This window comes from Solanum verrucosum, unplaced genomic scaffold (genome assembly GCF_900185275.1).
Source record: "Solanum verrucosum unplaced genomic scaffold, falcon-dt-bn FXZP01000050.1, whole genome shotgun sequence".
In the NCBI taxonomy this organism is placed as follows: domain Eukaryota; kingdom Viridiplantae; phylum Streptophyta; class Magnoliopsida; order Solanales; family Solanaceae; genus Solanum; species Solanum verrucosum.
Genome location: NW_026020020.1, coordinates 1,723,042 through 1,744,063, shown reverse-complemented (window position 1 = coordinate 1,744,063; position 21,022 = coordinate 1,723,042). Strand labels below are relative to the sequence as shown.

Sequence of the window (21,022 nt, the reverse complement as noted above, 5' to 3'; positions counted from 1 at the left end):
CGCTATTACCAGAAATTGGAAAAAGGCAATAATTTGCACATCTATATATATATAATACGAATAATGAGATAGAGAATAGAATCAAAAGTCTGATGCATGAAGAAATTGCAACATAAATTGTACTGGGACTATCAGAAATTCTAGACGAGCATAATATTTTGGTCAAATCATTTCATATGGCTAGAGATAGATATAGAGAACAACCACAAGCAATGTTATGTATGTGCCTCCTATATGAAAGGGGCAAAGATGGCTGACAATACAACATACCAATGACTTCTGAAGTAGCTGGATTAATCATTGGTGATCTTACATATGCTAACTTCCAACGAGATGTAATTATGGAACACCATAAGAATGGGCTGCAAAGGATCACAAATTTACACCCAAGTTTCATGTCGATGACCTATCCATTAATACATCCATATGGGTAAGATGTATATAGGCTTGGAATACCTTTGTTTTCTGAAAGACACAAAATATTCACGCAAGAAAACTTGATAATGAGATAATTTTATCGCTACCGCATACAAAAATGCTTTTATGAGGCCCACACTCCACTACAAGTTGACAGGTTGTTGCAGCAGTACATTGTGGATGGGTACATGGCAATTGAACAAGAAAGATTTAGGTACATCCGGAGAAATAAAGAAACTTAGGTCTCATCTTTTTGGTGGCTTGATGGATGCTATTGTATGTGGAGATTCAGATTGCTCAATGGTGGGGAAAACTATTATACTACCTTCGTCACACACTGGGGGACCTCGGTACAGGGCACAAAATTATTAAGATGCAATGGCTATATGCAGGTGGGCTGGATACCCAAATTTGTTCCTGACTTTTACTTTTAACCAAAAGTGGCCAGAAATAAATGCAATGTTGCACCTAATAAACCAAGATACCGATGGTAGCCGCGTGGACATTATATGTAGAGTTTTCCAGATCAAGTTGTTCTAACTAATGTGGCATATTGAAAAGGATAAGTCTTTCGGGAATATAATTGCATGTATGATCTGACAATCAAATACTCTTCAATACTGCTACTAAATCACACCATATGCAATCTCAATGATTTTATATTACAATATAGCTACATATATATGTGACAACAAAGACAAGGAAATTGTCACAAAACCATAATTATGTGCCTAACCGACCTAACAAGAACTCCTAGGGTGGTTTATTACTAGGAATTGCATCGGTACTTTTGGAATATGTGATACATATCAACAAAATAGGCCCAAAATTAAAATAAACAACTAGTGAAAAAATTGGACTTTGATACTAAGCAGAAGTCTACTATTGTGATTTGAAGAAATAACTTAAGGTTATAGAGTTGAAAAGGAAGACATGCAAAAAAATTACAAACCAACAATAATCATGCCCAACAAATTAAAATCTAATTAGCAAACATACTAAACAATGATTCATGTAATTCATTGGGTTAGTAACTTCTGGAAGATGAGTATTGTTTATATCATGATTTTATGTATTACGTATTTTTCATATATAGGTAAATAAGAATACTATTCGGACTAATTTCATAAGAAACAATCAATATGCAATAGGTAATAACACACTTCCAATCTATAATAAAGCTTAATAAAAATAAGGTCAAACATAAATGTGAAACAAGTAAACACCAAACACTATTAATATTAATGGCATACACTAGAAGAGTTGGTTAGATTTATAACCTACAAGAAGATCATAATTAGAGGGCTTGAGGGAATAGATCATTCAGGGCAAGACTATTTAGTCATGTCTCTATAAATGAGTACAAACATCTTGTTAGGTATTACAATACATGTTTATTTCAAGATTAAGGAACCAATTCACGGCAACTTACATGCTAATCAAGTCCACATACAAAACATTTTGCAGATATATATACAATTGAGTTCCAGAAAAGAGGCTTGCCACATGCACATATACTACTTGTCCTTTATGAAACATTAAAAAACTACACACTAGATCATATTAACAGAGTAATATCAGCTGCAAAACCTAATCTTCGAGAAGATCCAGATGGGTTTAATGCAATCAAGAACTTTATGATACACGGGCCTTGCGGAGAACTGAATCACATCTGTCCATGTATGAAACAAAGGGAAGTTCACAAGCATTTCCCAAAGAAATAAAATCACCGAACAATTTTTTATTCAGATGGATTCTCTATTTATATGAGACAGAACACATGTATTGAAGTCAGGAAACATGGTGTCAAATTAGACAACAGATATGTTGTTCCATACAACATAGACTTGCTTGTCTAGTTGGATGCACATATAAATTTTGAAGTCTGCAATTATTCAAGGTCGATGAAGTACTTATTCAAGTATGTTCATAAAGGGTCTGATAGAGTAAAAACATTAATAGAATCGACTGGGACAACAACAGACAACGGTGAAATCAAAAAATTTCTAGATTGCAGATATATATATCGGCTACAGAAGCTTACTGGAGGATATACATCACAGACAATCGGCAGTTGAAAGCTTACCTTTCTTTTTACAGAAACAAAACACCATAATATTTGAATAATTGAGGATAGTTGAAAGCATACTGAGCAGACCTGATATAGAAAAGAATAGAATTTACGAAATGGTTTAAGATAAACAAAGAATATGGATGCGCGAGAGCTGACATATTCAGATTTTCCTACATGCTAGGTCTGGAATGGAAGAGACAAAGAATGGACCAAGAGGCAGAAGGGACACACGGTTGGCAGAATCTACTTTGCACACCCGACAAGTGGAGAATTAATGTTTTTATATGCGTATGTTGCTCAAAATTGTCAAAGGGTACACTTCCTTCGACAACATCAAAAGAATCAATGAAGTAGATCATACAACTTATATAGAGTCCTGCTATCCATTAGGCTTATTAGATGATGACAATAAGTGGAATGACCGGTTGTCAGATGGCCCAGTGGGCTACTAGAAAGGAGTTGAGACATCTCTTTGTAACTATACTTATGCATTGTCAGGTCTCTAATCACGCAAGGTATGGAAGAATAACTATGGAATATTATCTGAATATATCACATCAATTTAGAGAAAGAGATTACGATTGAAAGATTTACAACTAAACGAAAAGCAAACTAAAGTGTACACACTATTTGAGATTGAAATCATTATTCTAAAGATGGGATGCCACTTCCAGATTCTACCTTAATGCAGAATGTAGGGAATCACATAATCAATGAAGAACTAGACTATGACAAAGACGAGCTCAAAATAATTCACTACAAATCATTCGCTTTGTTAAATAGTTTCCAACTACCGGCATATGAAGAAATAATAGCATCAGGTTATAATGAAAAAGGTAGATTATGTTTTATACACGACCATGGTGGTACATGTAAGTCATTTATATGGAATACAATTATTTCCAAGATCAGATCACAATCAAAAATAGTTCTCCCCATCGCTACTTCAGGTATAGCAGCTTTATTACTATCAAATGGTAGGACTACTCATTCACGCTTTCATATTCCTATAGAAGTCACTCCATACTCAATTTGTGAAATAAAATAAGGCTGCCACTTAGCAGAACTTTTTAAAAAGACTACTTTGATTATCTGGGATGAAGCACCAACAACAAACAAATTGGTTTTGAAGCCTTAGACAAAACTTTGAGGGATATATTTTGAGATAGGTATAAAAATAACATCGACAAAAAATTTGGGAGCGTAACAGTCATATGTGGTGGTGATTTCAGCCAAATACTGCCAGTATCCCCAAGAGAAGAAAAGCTAAAATTGTTGATGCATCGCTAAAATCCTCACACTTGTGGCCCTACTTCTCTATTTATGAATTGAAAGAAAATATGTGACTTAGCTGTGAAAAAGTAATGGGTTCTGAAGCACACAAAATAGCAACTTTTGATAAATGACTTTTGGAGATTGGAGATGGATCTGTTTATGTAGATAATAAGAATAACCTCATTAATTTGTTGCTTGATGTATACATTACACCCTTGTACAATCAGATAGAATAAATTGTAGATGCACTAAATCTGTCCCTATTACAAAAGTATAAAGACCTAGCATACTTGAAAGAAAGAGTCATACTCACACCAAAAAATAAAATGTGCATGAGTTGAATGACAAAATTATGAAAATGATACTAGAGGAAAGAAGAACTTATTATAGCTTGGACAATGTGTGCAAAGCAAGCGTTAATACTAATGAGGAGAATATATTGTATATGACGAAATTCCTAAATAACTTACGATTCTTAGGCCCCCCAAACCATGAAATGCACTTGAAAGAAGGAATTCCGGTTATGCTTTTTAGAAATCTAAACCAAACTGAAGGTCTCTACAATAGTAAAAGATTAATTATAACGCATCTTGGTATTTGGTAACATCATTTCTGGTAAGAACCTCAGATAAAGAGTCACAATACCAAGAATTATCATGTCACCAAATGATTCAAAGTGGCCATTCAAGCTTAACAGGCATCAACTTACTTTAGCACCCTATTATGCTACGACAATCAATAAGAGCCAAAGACAAACTCTTCAAAAAGTTGGATTGTATCTTTTGAAATAAGTATCCACACATGGACAATTACATGTTGCGGTATCATGTGTAACAACAAGAGAAGGATTGACAATCCTCAATGCAGACGAGGACACAGAAGACCAGAGATTCATAAAAAATATTATTTATAAAGAAATCTTCCATAATGTATTCCCAAGAATTATGAAAAAAGACGAGGTATTTCTTAACAATTAACCATTCAGTATGGCGACTATAAAAATACTCTTACGATTAAAAATGACATAACTAACTTTTGTTAATGATGGATGTCAAGATAACTAGCCATACAAATGAGGATTCGTAATGGAGATGGAATGATAATGCCTCAGCATATAACCACATGTCAGACTCTATACGGCATAGCTAATCCAACAAATGCAGAATCAGTTTCAAATACAAACTTTGTAGTCAGTAGCTTAAGCAATTTATATCTATATAACAAATACTAACCACTAACATTAATGAATGGTCATAGGAAAAATAAATGAGGATGGTATGCAACACACATGAACATAAACCGGAGGTTAGCTAAGGACACTTTGATGGTTCCTGCCAGATTGCTCTTTCGGGGTATAGGTTTGGGGGGGATTCTACCTTGGAGGTGCTAGTACATAATCCAACACTTGTGTGCAGGACTAACCAATAGAAGATTAACTTTATATTGTATTTGGTAGTACATATTACAGTCTTGTTGAGGCCATCTATGATAGAGGAGCTTGATGCCTTCCACTAATTCGAGCTAATAAATAATGGTATAAAATGTGCAACTTACTATTACTACTTGTAGCACAAATTAATTAGTGTGGTTTCTTTTTGTACCTCACTATTGGCTGAGTCATGTACTATCATATCATAGGCAATATTTTTGTCTACGTCCTGCATATATAGAGGCCTTTTTACATAGAGACGCATGTTATATAGCTTTGTATATAATGCGCGTTTTTTAGTCCCATGTCGGTAGCCAACAATCAAAGTCCTACTAACTATGTATCAAATTCCATTCAAAACAGTGTTGAAGCATAACATACAGACAATGTGAGCCAATGACAAACAATACACCGCAAGAAACTGTGTAACAATCTATTAGATCGTTTCGAACACTAAACCTATTTCTATCATAAAAGAATCTTCTCATAAATTTTAATATGTTAGTGGAGTTTGTCACTTTTTAGTACATAATTAATTTATTTAGAAAATAAAAGAGGGAACTGAGAAGGATAGTTTTGCCGCATCACGAAGATAAACAGGCAGGTACATATTAGATGCAATTTCTCTAGTTCTTGTTTACATAAATTACATTCTTAAATGTTGGATGAAATTTTATAGGATCATATATATATATATATATATATATATATATATATATGCAGAAAGTTATTATAGTTTATTGTAGGAAGATCAAGTTACTGCTTTTGATTTTTAAGGCTGAAAATTGGAACAAGTTTTGGTAGTCAATAATGAAGCAATGATTGCTTCATAATTGATTTGTCAATTAGTTGGTAGTAGATTGAATGGACAAATGCTGCAATTTGTTCCGTAGCGAGCAATTGGTTTCACCAACAGTGAATTTTGACTTTTAATTTATTTTAATTATCACATTATGATTCAAGTTTGAATATATTGAGATATGTAATTTAATTGTTGGTGTATAGTATTATATGAAGATATTTAGATATATATTATTTGGAGAAATTGAGACGAAACCGTTGACTTGAAATTTAAGAAATATGAGACATGATATATTAATTGGCATCAAGATTAGGAACTGAATTATATATTCGTGCTCTATGATTTTTAAGTAAATGTGCTAGACATATAGTAATATGGATGTCTACAAACTCGGTTACTTACGAATATTGTATACTTGATAGATTGGAAACGTTCTAAGACATTGAAGAAAGGAAAAATATTAGGGAATTAGCTTGCTTGACTTCAGCTCTTCAGTGGAGATAGGTTATGGTTTATTCTAGGTGATAGAAAGACTCTTAAGAGATTGATAGTCATTGAGTAATGCTATGAAATTTTTCATGTACTTAATTGTTGTGGTTTGAATGATTCATGTATTATTGTGATTGGTCTGTAATTCCAATATTGTGAAATCCATAATCTTGAACTTGTTCTATTAAAGTGATGTCTTGAATAAAGAAGGTTTAATGAAATATTATTAAGAAAGTGGGAAAAGATCATAAAGAATGATGAATCAACACAACATACTTAGATCGGATGCCACGAGTTGGTACAATATTATTGGATCGAGTGTCATATTCTGGCACAATAATATTAAAGGAAAATATATTAAAATGACTTAATATACTCAATATCAAATAACTCATTTCTCAAAAGAGTGTGGCGTGGAGGCATGAGTCCTCGTGTGAGTTCTTGATATTATGACTAATTACGTACTTGCTTTATTATTTTTGTCACTTGTTCATGTTGTTTGTTGTTTGCCACCAGCTAAGTACTATAGTTGATTTCATATTATTACTTTATGCATATTGGTTTCTATTTTGAGTCGACCGATGATATCTACTCAATACATGTTACCCTGTACTGACCCCTACTTATGTTTTTTCTTCGCTTTCCTTTGATGGAGTGTAGCGAGTGTACCAGCAAATTTGACTCGCCCTCAGCTCTAGCCAAACTCCAGCACATCAGATTTCAGGGTGAGCTATTCCTTCTAGCTCGTGTTGGATTAACTCGGTCATGGAGTGATGTCATTAGTTTTCTGACACAAACTATTTTATTCATTTATTATGGTTTCTTTGGTACTCTCAGATTTAGTATTTGGGGATTAGATGTCCTTGATGTGATGGCTTTCAGGTTTTGGATAGGATATCTAATAGACTCTAGTAGATTCCTATTTCTCACTTTAATAAGATTTGAGTTTCCACATTATTGTCATATTTCATAAGTTGAATAACTAATATAAGTTGGGGCTTGAATTCTTTGGTTCGCCCACCTAGAAGGTTAAATGTAAGTGTCACTCCTGACTAATTGTGGGTCGTGAAAAACTTGGTATCAGAGTTTTAGGTTCGATAATCTCATCACACAAGGATAGGTCTAGTAGAGTCTTGCGGAATAGTACATGGACGCTTTACCTTTCTTTTAGAGGCTATAAGACTTTAGGAAAACTGTTTTCCTTCATTCTTTCGTGTTATTACTTAAATCCAATTGGTATCTAGGTGATACAAATTGGTATATGATCTTCGTCACTCTATTTCACAAATGGTCAGAACTAGAGCAACAATAGTGGCAACACAAACAACAACAAGAGAGGATGCATCTGAACCAACCGTTGGGGTTGTAGCCCGAAGGGGAGTAGAGATGAGAGTCTGTGGTACAGGTCACGTGAGAAGTCTCACCAGGAGAAAAGATTAGGTAGCTGGACAGCCAGGGATATAGTAGTGACCCCTTCATCGGCCGATAAGGTAGCAAGAAAGGGTGATGAGGCGGAGAATGAGCAGATTCATGAGAAGGAAGCACCACTCCTACCTACTCCAGAGATTATCAACTAGGTTCTCACCTATCTCACTGGATTATCCAATCAGTATGGGGAACCCCCAACGTCTTCTGCACTCGTACCTCTGGTTCAAGAAGTACAATATGCAGTCATTGTGGCTCCCCGCATGGATGTGTCCTTGAAAATAGACACGTTTCCCTGATTGGATACAGGGCCTGCAAGGACTAGTGACCAACATGATCTATTTATTAAGTTCTTAAAGTTGAAACATTTGGTCTTCAGGGATACTGAATCTGAAGATGCTTATGATTTTCTTGTTGATTGTCATGAACTACTTCATAAGATGGATATAGTGGATTGATTTGGTGTTGAGTTTGTGACATACCAGTTTCAGGGAGACACCAAAATGTGGTGGTGGTTTCTTATTGAGAACCAGCAAAGGCACTACCCATTACTTAGGCAGCATTTTCTAGCTTTTTAATGGAGAAGTATATGCCCTGAAATTTGAGAGACATGTGGAGAGATGAGTTCCTAAATATAGTTCAAGAGAAGATGTATGTAGCAGCCTATGAAGCCAAATTTTGTGCTTTATCCAGGTATGCTACTTAGATTTGCTTCAGTTTGCAAGAACATATTCGCCGTTTTGTGAAAGAATTGAACTCAGATTTGCAGATTCCAGCTTTGCATATGGATGCTTCTAAAAAATCTTTTCAAGAAGTGGTTGGTTTTGTGATAGAGGTAGAGAGGGTGAATCCAGATGACTTCGCCAAGGTGACAACATTCAATAAGTTCGGTAAGAGAGGTAAGTTTAGTGGTTCAGGTCAGTCAACCCTTTTCTGAGTTTTAGGGTTATCTTCAGTCTTCTTCATCTTCACAGAGACCTACTCTCTACTCCAAGACTTGTTATGGATATGGTGAGACTAGGCATACCAGGAAATATTGTTCAAGGAAGATTCCGGCTCAATATGATCAGGGTTACAAATCCCCAACAGTTATAGGTAGGGATGGTTATGGTAGAGGCCATCATTCTAGAGGACGTGGTGGCCAAAGTCGTGGTAGTTACTAGTCCGACTGGGATGGAGAGCAGGTTAGATCTACTGGAGTGCAGCCTGGTAAGGAGAATGGTCAGACAGAAAATAGAGCCCATTGTTATGCTTTCCCTGGGAGGCCATATGCAGAGGCATCTGATGTTGTTACTACAAGTGCTCTTCTGGTTTGCAATCGTATGGCTTTCGTATTGTTTGATTCTAGATCCATTTTTTCTTATGTATCTTTCTCATTAGCTAATGGAATTGATTTAGATTGTCACTTACTTGACATGCCTATTCATGTTTCTACTCTTGTGGGTGAGTCTGTGTTATTATGTAAATTTGATTATTCTAGGGATGGTTGATTTTGATGTAATTCTAGGTATGACTTGGCTTTCTCCAAATTTTGCTATCTTAGATTGCAATGCTAAGACTGTAATTTAGCGTAAATTTATGGATTTTTTCCCTACAGACCTCCCTGGAATGCCACCAAGGATTGATTTTTGTATTGACCTGGAGTCATGGACTCACCTCATTTCAATTTCACCTAATAGAATGGCCCCCACTAAGTTGAGAGAGTTGAAGGTCCAACTTCGGGAGTTTTTAGGTAAAGGTTTTATTAGATCGAGTGTCTCTCCTTGAGGTGCTTCAGTTTTATTTGTGAAGAATGATGGTAGTTTTCGGATGTGCATAGACTACAGGCAGCTGAATAGGGTGACTATTAAGAACAATTACCCCATTTCTCGCATTGATGACTTGTTTGATCATTTACAGGGTGCTTGTGTCTTCTCTACAATTGATTTGAGGTCCGGTTATCATCAACTGAAAATGCAGGCAGCGAATGTGCCAAAAACTGCTTTTCAAACAAGGTATAGGCATTATGAGTTCTTAGTAATGTCTTTTGGGCTTATGAATTCCCCTGCTGCTTTCTTGAGCCTGATGAATGGAATTTTTAAGCTTGGATCTCTTTGTTACTGTATTTATTGGCAATATACTGATCTAATCAAAAAGCAGGAAAGAACATGAAGAGTATCTAAGAATTGTATTGGGATTATTAAGGGAGAAAAAGCTTTATGCCAAATTCTCCAAGTGTGAGTTCTGGCTCGATTCAGTGTCCTTCTCGGGGCACGTGGTTTCTAAGGATGGAATGATGGCGGATCCCCAGAAGATTGAAGCAGTCAAGAGTTGGGCAAGGCCTACTAATGTTTTAGAGGTAAGGAGGAGTTTTGTCAGTTTAGCTTGTTATTACCATTGGTTCGTCAAGGGATTAGCTGACAAATTTTACCAAACAAAATATTTCATTTATATGGTCGGATGAGTGTGGAAAGAGTTTAATGAACCTCAAGACCTTGTTGACTACTGCACTGATTCTTGCCTTTCGTGTGGAAGGTAAGAATTTCATTATTTATTGTGATGCATCTTATTCTGGTTTAGGTGCAGTGTTAGTGTTGGAGAGGAATGTAATTGCCTATGCTTCAAGGCAATTGGAAGAGCATGAACGCAACTACCCCAATCATGATTTGGAGGTGGCTGCGATTGTATTTGCATTGAAGTCGCGGAGGCAATATCTATATGGGGTTAAGTGTGAAGTGTATACAGATCATCATAGTTTACAATATGTGTTTACTCAGAAAGACTTGAATTTGAGTCATAGGATGTGAATGGAGTTGCTAAAAGACCTGTTACTATTCTTTATCACCCAGAAAAAGCTAATGTCGTAGCCGATGTAGAAAAATAGAGAGAATGGGGAGCTTAGCTCATTTGCATGTTCTTTTTCGTTTCTTATGCACAGATTGACCATTATTGGTTCTAAGGATCCAACTTTTGTAGATCATAATTCACAGTCAAGAGTCTTCAAGATTCTTTTATTTTTTTAGTTTGAACGATTTTTAACCTATTAGTGATTGCAATACAGATATCTCCCATTTCTTTTTCAAAATAATAATTACTCCCTCCGTTTCAAAAGATGAAATTGTGATTGACTGGGCACAGTGTTCAATAAATTAAGAATAAAAGGCTTCTTGAAACTTATATTTTAAAACACCAAAATATGAATTTGTGATTGATTGGGCATAGTGTTCAAAAAAATAAGAATAGAAGACTTTTAAAACTTATAATTTAAAATAAATCATAAATATTTATATGACTATTGCTTATCTCATTTAGAGTAATCGGAAAGTTTTCAATAAAATTATTTCTAAAATATAGAAAAGTATCATTCTTTTTTAGACTAACTAAAAGAGTGTCAAGTGGAGTACTTAAAATTACCAAAACTAGGATCAGAAAACTTTCAAGTCTGAAGACTTCAACAAGGGATGAGCTTCAAACTATCCCTGTATAACAATCTTCATCAATGTTTAATTCTTCTAGTAAAGATTTACCTATTAGCTGGTCTAACCCAATACATGATGAACGCGGAAGAGGCTACAAACTTCTTACAAAATTTGAATCGACCAATCATCTGTAATACGCACATTAGGCTTGCGGATGGTTGGAACAGATCCTCGATTTCCTTGAACGAAGAGTGGCCCAAGCTCAATTTCAACTTTCTTGTTTCCTGGTTCAATAAGGGCTGTTTTAGCTCCAGGGGACAATCCTAACAAGATTATCCTCTCTACAGTGCACTCGGAAGAAAATGTGTCACTGCCAGCTGTAGATGGGGCTGCATTTGAAGATATAAGCCTCCCATTTGAGAATGTGAAACGCCGATGAATGAAGGCACCTTGTTTGAACTCATAGCTCTTCCCATCATCGATATAAAGCTCACCTTCAGCTGCCTTGGAACTATTAAGAGCTATAACCTGCAGTATAAAACAAGCTGGTTGTTAAAGATGCTCCAAACACTATCACAAAAAAGTAGCAAAGAGTAAGATGGGACCATTAATTGATGATGTGGCATGACCATAAAAAAATGTTATTGGCAGGTCATTCCTTGTCCCTAGTCGAGAAAACAAGGTTGGCATTGAAGGAAGAATTTCGGATTGAGAAGGAAAATGCATTGAATTGGATATGAAGGAAGAGAAGTAATTGGTGAGTTTTTCTTTATTCTGTCTAAAAATATTAGTTACGAACTTAAATGTCAGAACTTCGGATTCACAAAGAAAGATATTAGTGAAATTAGTTACGTGCCCTAATGCCAGCACAAAGGAAAACATATCAGTTAAAGAACAGATATTCCCAAAAGATTCAAGATATAGATGTTACCAGAGTATAAGGATCATTTTCCATCTGTGTCGAGCTCCGACGTAAACGATCTTTCCTTGGTATGATAGTTCCGGCCCTTTGAAAAGAAGGAATACTATCTTCTGAAACCTCATACTTGTGTGTATGACCTCCGTTGTATGCAGATGCACTTCTTAAATCATACCAGGATTCCTCCCCTGGTAGATAGACAGAAACATGTTTTGCTTTCTGTATGGAAAGATATGAACTTTCAGGTAGGTAATAAAGAAAAGAAAAGAGGTTGATTCAAGAAAGAACACTGCTGAGAATGAAAACGAGTTGCTCCCAGCATTTATTTTATGTGACTGTTCCACTGGAACATAAGAATTTAAGATGTTGATTTGATTTTAATAATATATTAGGGATAATGAAAGAGTATTAAAGTTGTGGTTGAAAAGAGAGCAAACATCACATCAAAGTTAAAGAGTGACCAGTTTCAGTAATTTAAATTCTTGAAAGTTCTATCAAACATTTTGGGATGTCCCATAATACAAAGAGTGACATCAATTCGAACGGAAGGAATAGTTGTTTAGTTAGAACAGAACCTCTGTATAAACTCCTTGCACTAGAAGACCATTCCCAACCATGAAAGCCTCATCATTGCTAAAAGATTTTTCATCTCCAGGGAACTCCATCCAAAGCGGGCGAGCAACTGGAGTACCACTTGAATTTGCTTCTCTAAATAGAGTGTAGAAATAAGGAAGATACATGTAACGAACATGTATCGCTTCCCTCATCAATTGTGTATTTCTTTCTCTGTAATGGACATAACAACCTTGATAAATAATATCTTAAATCACATGTAGGTCCTAAAGCCCAAAAAGATTGTATCAGCATTAAATAACACTACTATATAAACATTCTAATGCAGGCATTGTATTGCACGAATCCATATGAGATTATATATTTCCTTGCAATTATTAGTACACATCACGAATTGTTGAACAACCACCAGATGTTACAGGTTAACAATTCAAGCAGTACTACTATATCATTTGCAATCATCTAAAATAACACTTAATATCAGCTGACATGACAAAATAAACAAAAAGCTTTAGGACATAAAGATATTGCTTTAGTTGGTTTAGCAGTAACATTTGGATCAATAGTAATAAATCTGTCAAAGTATTAAATATCAAACATAAAAAGATTACATTTTCAAGTTGAAAAGATGCACAGAAATATTATATGATAAATTTAATAAATATTTACACGCTGATCTCATATCAAATGGGTAAATAGTAAATATTTACACGCTGATCTCATATCAAATGGGTAAATAGTAAAGAACCGACAACAATCATGCATGATAGGTGACCTCTACAGGTTTTTCTTAATCACTGGTGTCCGGGCCAACTTGTGCGCATCTCAACTAATTTCACGGGATACTCGCCACCTCCTACCAGCAACAGGTATAAGGTAACTCTATCCACCTAGGCTAGGACATATCTCTGTTGGAATCTGAACCTAAGACCTCATGGTTCTCAACTCAATTCATTGACCACTAGGCCATACCCTTCGGTGCTAGGTGACCTCTAAGTTTGTGGTTCAGCACTGAATGAGCTACAGGCTGATGATGATGCAGAAAGTTTTTTTTTTTTTTTAACTACAGTAATGATCTGGTTGACTCAGTCATCCCCTTGCGGGTAAACTTTCCACAACGGCTACAACCCACAAATACAAGTGTCAGGTAAACCTGCCACCAAGGCAAGATAGATGTGTTTACATGAGTGTTATATAGCTCAGAGTCGAACCTAGAATCTCCAAATTCTTACTTCTATATCTCAATCACTCAGCCATCTCCTAACCGTTCTTACAAGCAATTCCTGTTTTTTTAATAAATAGGTCTCTTAACAGAAAACTTATGCGGTGAGAAGTGCCACGTGACCATATTTTTATTTGGTAGCTACATATAAGAGCCATTGGTAGGAATTTCATCCATATAGTGCTACATGGAACCAGAATTAAACCAGAAGCAAGCACACAATATCTTCACAAGAAAGAAACCCATTTCTACTTAGGAAGCCAACTTTTGCAAATTTCTAAAAGAGCTTCACATGAGTTATACTGCCTCCCTTAAATCTCGTTCTTTGGTCTCTTTGGGTAGTATAAATTCCATTCAGAACAAGTCTAGGGGGGTTGAAGTGTGCAGTTGAAAAATGGGACAAGTTGGAGGGCATTTTATGTATCAAAACCAAATGAGAAATGTAATGCTGACTTGTGGTGTATAACGATCACAGAAGCATTGGAGAATTAAAAGACAAATATAAGAATTTGGAGAAAATTGACAAAAAAACATATATGTATTGTATTATAAACTTTTTTCATAACCACGGCATCCTAGTCAAGTTGCGCGCACCTCGACTAATTCCACGGGATACCTGCTACCTCCCGCCAACACAGGTATCGGAGAACCCTGTCCACCGGGGCTTGGGCAGAGGAAAGAAATCACCTAGTATTTTTACCTCCATCGGGATTTGTTTCGGAAACCACATGGTTCTCAACCCATTTAATTGATCACTAGGTCACACCCTATGGTGTTGTCTTGTACTCTTATATTATAAGCTTTTAACATTAAATTGAAGAATCATACCCAAATAACCAAGGTTCCCGTCTTTTAGTGTCATGATGTGCATGCCCCCGGAAAAAGGGATAATATGCACCTACTTGATACCAGCGAACCAACAACTCAGTGCCAGGATTACCAAAAAATCCACCAACATCTGCACCTGTTAAAGAAAGACGGTGCACAACAGTCATGAAATCAGAAAGATATGGCTGCCTACTCATTGACCGAGAAAAGAGAATCATATTAACTAACCAGAAAATACTATTCCAGAGATGCTAAGAGTTAACACCATGGGGACTGAAACCCTCAAGTGCTCCCATTCTGCTGTATTATCTCCAGTCCAAATTGCTCCATATCTTTGACTTCCGGCAAAGAAGGCCCTTGCCAAAACAAAAGGCCTATCTTTTCCATCTCCACGCTTTAGAAGCCCGTCGGATGTTGCCATATGGAAATAGTAACCATATGAATTGTGCAACTCCCTGTGCTCTACTCCTCCATGATGTAAAGCATCTCTTGGCATTGTTACCTATCATTGAGAAAGAGTGAAAATTTCAATAACATCAGTAAAACTACCTCCAGTTTTCTTTTCTTGTTCCATTTTTGTCATAGAATCTTATTTTCTGATGCTTTCCACAGGCTATCCTCAGAGAAATTAAGATATTTCTTTATTTATCTTGCTAAACCTGCTTCAAATTAGTCTGGAAACAGGACAACTGTAGGGAAATAATTAAATAAAACAATGGGGGCCTTGAGGGCTCAAGATATTTAAATAATGAAGATGCAAATGGTGTCGCACAACTTTTACAACAGCAGAAATATTAAAATCCAATGTAGCAGGAATAATTTCAAATTAAGATTTGGACCAGCAATTCAAGTGACTCATCTGAGCCATCTATGCACCGGACTAAGAAACCATGGAGTACCCTATGAGTTCAAATTATTTTGATTGGCTTTGCCAAACAGAAGAAGAAATACATAGCTGATGATTTGGTAGGGAACGGGTTGATTCGCTTTGTCAAAACAAAATGTTCATTGACTGTCTAGTGTTAAATTTGAGATATGAGGAAACAATGTTGCCCAACTATTATAAGCATAGTACTCAGGATCAAACATGAAACATCTTGCTTCAGGAAGCGTGTTCTTTCATTAAATAAATTTCTGCCTAGTTAGTTTTGGTGTACATTAGAGCATGCAGGAGTTGATTATCATTTCCACTTTTGTACTCTCAACCACTGCAACATATGTTGGCATCAACTCCAATAGAAATTGTCTAGCAGTGGCCGTGTCTCTCCTAATTGACTCCTAGATAACATATGCAATCATTATGCAGACAAGTCTTGTGTAGATACATTTACTTAACATTCTTGCAAATGGAAACCGCATTAAATATATTGGAAATTCTTGAAGATTCAGCAAATAGTGTACTGTAAATGGGTGCTTCAAATGACAATACTTATCATCACAGTAGTACTCCACTATTCGACTATTAACAAAGGAAAGAGATGTGGACATTAGCAAGTGAAAACTGACAAATTGACTGCATTCTTGAAGAACTGCAAGAAATTCTACCTAGTAAAATTTGAAAGATGAGTATAAGGAATCTATTTTCTATGGACAAAAAAAGTATTAAGGATATTATGCAAGGGACAGAATAGCTAATTTTTTTAGTGCTCTCAATCAGTTCACAGGACTACAAGCTGGTGAAGATACTCTGTGGTGACAAGGAAACAGTAAGGGCTCCTACAGGGTCAATGCAGCATATCATCTAATGAACCAGCCCAACCTCCAGATTCATAATTGGCCATGAAAGCAAAATTGGAAAGCAAAAATCCATATAAAGTTTCTTGTTTTGTGTGGTTACTAGCTAGAGAAGTTGTCCTCACACTGGACAATTTGATGAAGAGGGGAATGCCCTTGTGTTCAAGATGCTTCATGTGCAAGAAGAATGCAACGGCAGTAAACCACCTATTCTTACACTGCAAGCTCATAGGCATGATTTGGAGTGTCATTTTGAACCTTAAAAGCATAGCATGGACCATGTCATGAAAGGTTTCTCAAGCTCTAAGAAGTTGGGAAGAAGCAGGCTCAATAGCAAAGGACAGAAATAGATGAAGACTTATCCCTATATGTATCTGGTGGACAGTGTGGAAGGAGAGAAATTCCAGGTGCTGAGTGAATAGAGAATTATGTGCAGAAGATTAAGCTAAATTTTATCTTACTGCTTTGTTTTTGGTGTAATCTTTTATACTCTAATGACACTATTTCTATCATTGATGTCCTTGATTCATTATGGATAGAAATCTTGATTCATTATAGATAGAAATAGGAGCACCCTAGAGTTCCAATTGTATATATGGTTTCAGTACTATTTTGGATATAATACACAGTTACTATTCTCAAAAAGATATGCAAGGGACAGAATAATAATCGAAATGTTGGTCCAGCATAACTGGAAAAGTATCAAAACAGCAAAACAAAATAATCACAGGTAAATAGTGTACCTCTGGTCCATTGAAGACGGAAGGTTCATTCATGTCATTCCAGATGTATAAATACTTTGTTGAGCCAACATAGCTATCAAGTGAAAATTTGTCACTCCACCATGACCTAATCTCGGGATTCAGCAAGTCAGTATATGATGAGGAACCAGGCCAGCACCATCCATCATAGTCCTTACCAGTAGCATCCTTAACATAGTATCCCTTTTCTGAGGCCTCCTTGTGTATATGGTAAGACTCATCCCTCTTGATATGAGGATCCACAATGGTAACCATGTGTCTACCCTTTGCAGCTAACTTCTTCTGCATTTCTTCCGGGTTAGGAAATAACACCCTGTCCCAAGTAAAGTACTTCTTCCCATCTGTGTGCTCAATATCAAGCCACAAAACATCATAAGGGATATCATGCTCATCAAATTTTGAATCAACATTATAAACATCTTCCTCGTCTCTATAATTCCATCTACATTGATGGTATGCAGTTGCGAATAACTGTGGCATAGATGGCCTTCCCGTTACACTAGTATACTGTCTAACCACATCTTTTGGCCCAGGACCAATGAAAAAGAACGTATCCACTACACCAGACTCACTCATCCATAAAGTGTCAATCCTGTGCTTGTCCGAGGGCAACATTATCTTTGAAGACTCATTTGAATTCCAACCAGATCCCAATACATCAATCTGCATTTCCGCAGCATTCAACCAGAAAAAACCCGAACTACCCCTGGCTTTCCCATGTGAAATCATGAAAGGAATTGAACCATAAAGCCCAAAAGGCGACTCATGAAGATACTCAAACACATCAAGATTAAATAACCTATAAGGCTCAGAATATTCCTCTACATTAGGCCCCTTAGTTGGTTTCAAAGCAAAACTAGTAGCATGTTCAGGAATGCCATAAACAAAATCTGCACCATAAAAAGATACATCAAAACTAATTGATTGTGGACCATAAGGCCTTGTATCAGTATGACTCCTAAACTTCTCCTCCCAATCATCCCCTTCTTTCTTCTCCCTCAACTGTTCAAAATCAAACAACCCATTTGAGTTTATGGACAACACTCTCTTCCCACTTCCACTCTCTCTGGCAAAAACCTCAAATGGGTCATGTCTCAACACCCCTTCATACCCATCAGACAAGTAAAAAACAGAGGAAAAACTCGAAACTCCGTCGATTTGCTCCTCTTTTACTCTGGTTAACCACAGCTTGGTGTTGAGGAAATCTTCCTCAATCACCTCAGGAACTTCAAATCTTTTCTTGGGTGGATTCAGATTTTGATCTTCATCAATTTTCACCCTCATCACACCATCTTGGTACACAGAAAGAGTGAGAACCAAAGGCTTATTGGGTTGTTCACTTTCTGGGTTTTCTTCTTTGGGGACAAGTTTGGCTATAAGATCCCCATCGGAGATGGACACATCGGCAACCCGCAGATTGCACGATCCAGGTTTTCGGGAACGGGCTCTTTTGCAAAATGGGGTTTGGTCGCAGTTTCGAAACTCCTCCTTCTTCCAGGAGTAGGCAGAGGTAACAAATAGAAGGAGGAGAATGAGTGGATATAGGAGTAGTGGAGCTCTCATGGTTATAATCGGAGATCAATGTGGAAAGATATCATAGAAGATCGGAATTCGGAGGGAACTCTGCAAGACTGCAACCTAGAGATGAATGCTGCTTTGCTCTCGTCTATTTTGCACTCTTTCTATACAAACACTTAATTGGAAAGTCAATGCCTTTTTAGACCATGTAATTAGAAATTATAATCGAAATTACACCTAATTAAGTTTTGTTTGAATATGCAATTTGAATTTTAAATTTTACTTTTAGATCAGCATTGCCATAAAAAAGATGGCATTATGATAGTGATAGTGATAGTGTTAGTTTTGAGATTTTCTTTAGTAGGCTTGAATTAAGATGTTAACTTGCAAAAAATGTGATGTTACAAGTGTGGTATATGTAACCCTTAGAAATAACAATGAATTGTAGCTAAGTCATTATGATTTGTTATGTGTTTAGTTAGCATGCTTCAACTACCAATGTGGAGAAGACTGAAGTAATTACATTTTATGGTATTCATAAGAGTTGGGTCGAAGGGGTAATTTATATATGATTATACGTCTCCCATTATAGTTCGAGTTTCCTTTAGTTTGATACATATGAACTTAGAAGAGGAGTGTTAGCATGCTAAGAAGAGGAGGTCAGATCATAAGAATTATAAGAAGTGGCTATGTAGGCCAAGAAGAGTTAGCGGTGATGAATTGGTATTCTACCAACTCATTAGACTCAATTTTTTGAATTATTGTCATATTGTAATGTTAATTAAAGGGATTTTAGGCCCTAGTTCTCTTGGATGCAAGCACTCTTTGGAAAAAAACAAGTTTGATGGATTTGATGTTGTAAAGCACTGAAGCACACCGGCAAAGAAACTGGCGTCTCGTCAGTTAACGTCGGCTTGAATGGAGAAAAGATACCTCAATATCGGTGTTGTATCGACGTGGTACAATGATTGATTGGCGATTCATCAATCCTAGCGGAAATTCTTTTGTGAGAACAGAAGGTTGAAGTGAGGAGACAACTAACGCTCTACTTTCTCTGATCAACGTTTTGTCGATTCAATGCAAGTCTGAAGAACCAAAACTGAAGGGAAAAAACACTTACATGAAATATAGTGCTTCCTTTGAATGTTCCAAGGATAAAATAGAGATTTGTTCAATTATGTATCATTATCTTCCTCCCATTTAGGGATAGAGAAGAGGGATCAATTATTGTAGAAAATATTAATAAAGTAATAGTGAAGAACTTCTTAACTTGTAGAGGAAAAAACCTTAGATTTGTGCCAATCTAAGGTTGGAATTCAAGTTTTGCTTATCAAATTAGCTTGGAATGGAGATTTCCTATATGGGTATTGTCTTTATTTCTTTTTTATGAGCAGTTAAACCCTTGGATTAGGTTTAAAACGAAACCCCATATTCTTGAACTGTTCTTGAATCTTCTTGAAACCTCAAGAACCCTCCATGGAAATATTTCAATTTCTTGATAATTCTTTACCCATTAGTTTTTCTAAGATTTCTCCATAAAATTACGAATGATTATGAAAGTATGGTTTCTACCTTGAAACTAAGACTAATGGTTTCTTAATGACTTTTTGATAACTCCTTAATAGTTTCTTGATGTTTTCTTGATGAATTCGACAAAAAAAATTATTTTATAAACTATGGTTTTCCCCAAGTGTAAATATTATGATGTTGTCCTCTGTTTTTTTTTATAACAATCTTATGATATGATATATGTCTCTCATGAATGTAAAGCTTTGGTACATGAACTATAACCTCATGACGTGATGATATGAATGAAATTTATGAATTATGATCCTTGAATGCTATGAATATGAGCCTTCATGCTAACCCCTCATCACATGAGCTAGGAGAGCTAAGTAGTTAATTGAGAAGGCATATAAATGACGAATGCTTGAAACTACATTTGCATATATAGGTTAAGGATTGTATCATTGGCTTGAGCGAACCTTTTATTTCCCTGGTAAGAGCTAGTTATGGATCCACGTGATATGTACATGTATATCACATACCTTACAAGGTATGAGTTGGCTTAGCTGATCGGGACAAGATCAACCTCTATGCGCTCACTCTTATAATGAACTAAACTATGATGAAATAAATATCCTTAAAGCAATCTAAA

General features: G+C 36.1%; 1 protein-coding gene across 1 annotated transcript; it reads right to left on the bottom strand.

Moving 5' to 3' along the window:
* Nucleotides 1-11,352: 11,352 nt before the first annotated feature.
* LOC125821013 (probable glucan 1,3-alpha-glucosidase) lies at nt 11,353-19,045 on the bottom strand. The gene is made up of 6 exons (XM_049500442.1): nt 17,329-19,045; nt 15,080-15,353; nt 14,852-14,987; nt 12,804-13,014; nt 12,241-12,447; nt 11,353-11,837 (listed from the first exon to the last, which is right to left on the bottom strand). Exons 1-6 carry the CDS (start codon nt 18,907-18,909, stop codon nt 11,472-11,474), a joined length of 2,775 nt encoding a protein of 924 aa, XP_049356399.1. The 5' UTR covers nt 18,910-19,045; the 3' UTR covers nt 11,353-11,471.
* Nucleotides 19,046-21,022: the final 1,977 nt, after the last annotated feature.

Coding starts and splice junctions, on each gene's coding strand:
- LOC125821013 (XM_049500442.1), bottom strand. CDS start 18,909: ATGAGAGCTCCACTACTCCTATATCCACTCATTCTCCTCCTTCTATTT. Junction 15,354..17,328: donor CCGTCTTCAATGGACCAGAG/GTACACTATTTA, acceptor TCTCAATGATAG/GTAACAATGCCAAGAGATGC. Junction 14,988..15,079: donor CTCTGGAATAGTATTTTCTG/GTTAGTTAATAT, acceptor TTTCTTTAACAG/GTGCAGATGTTGGTGGATTT.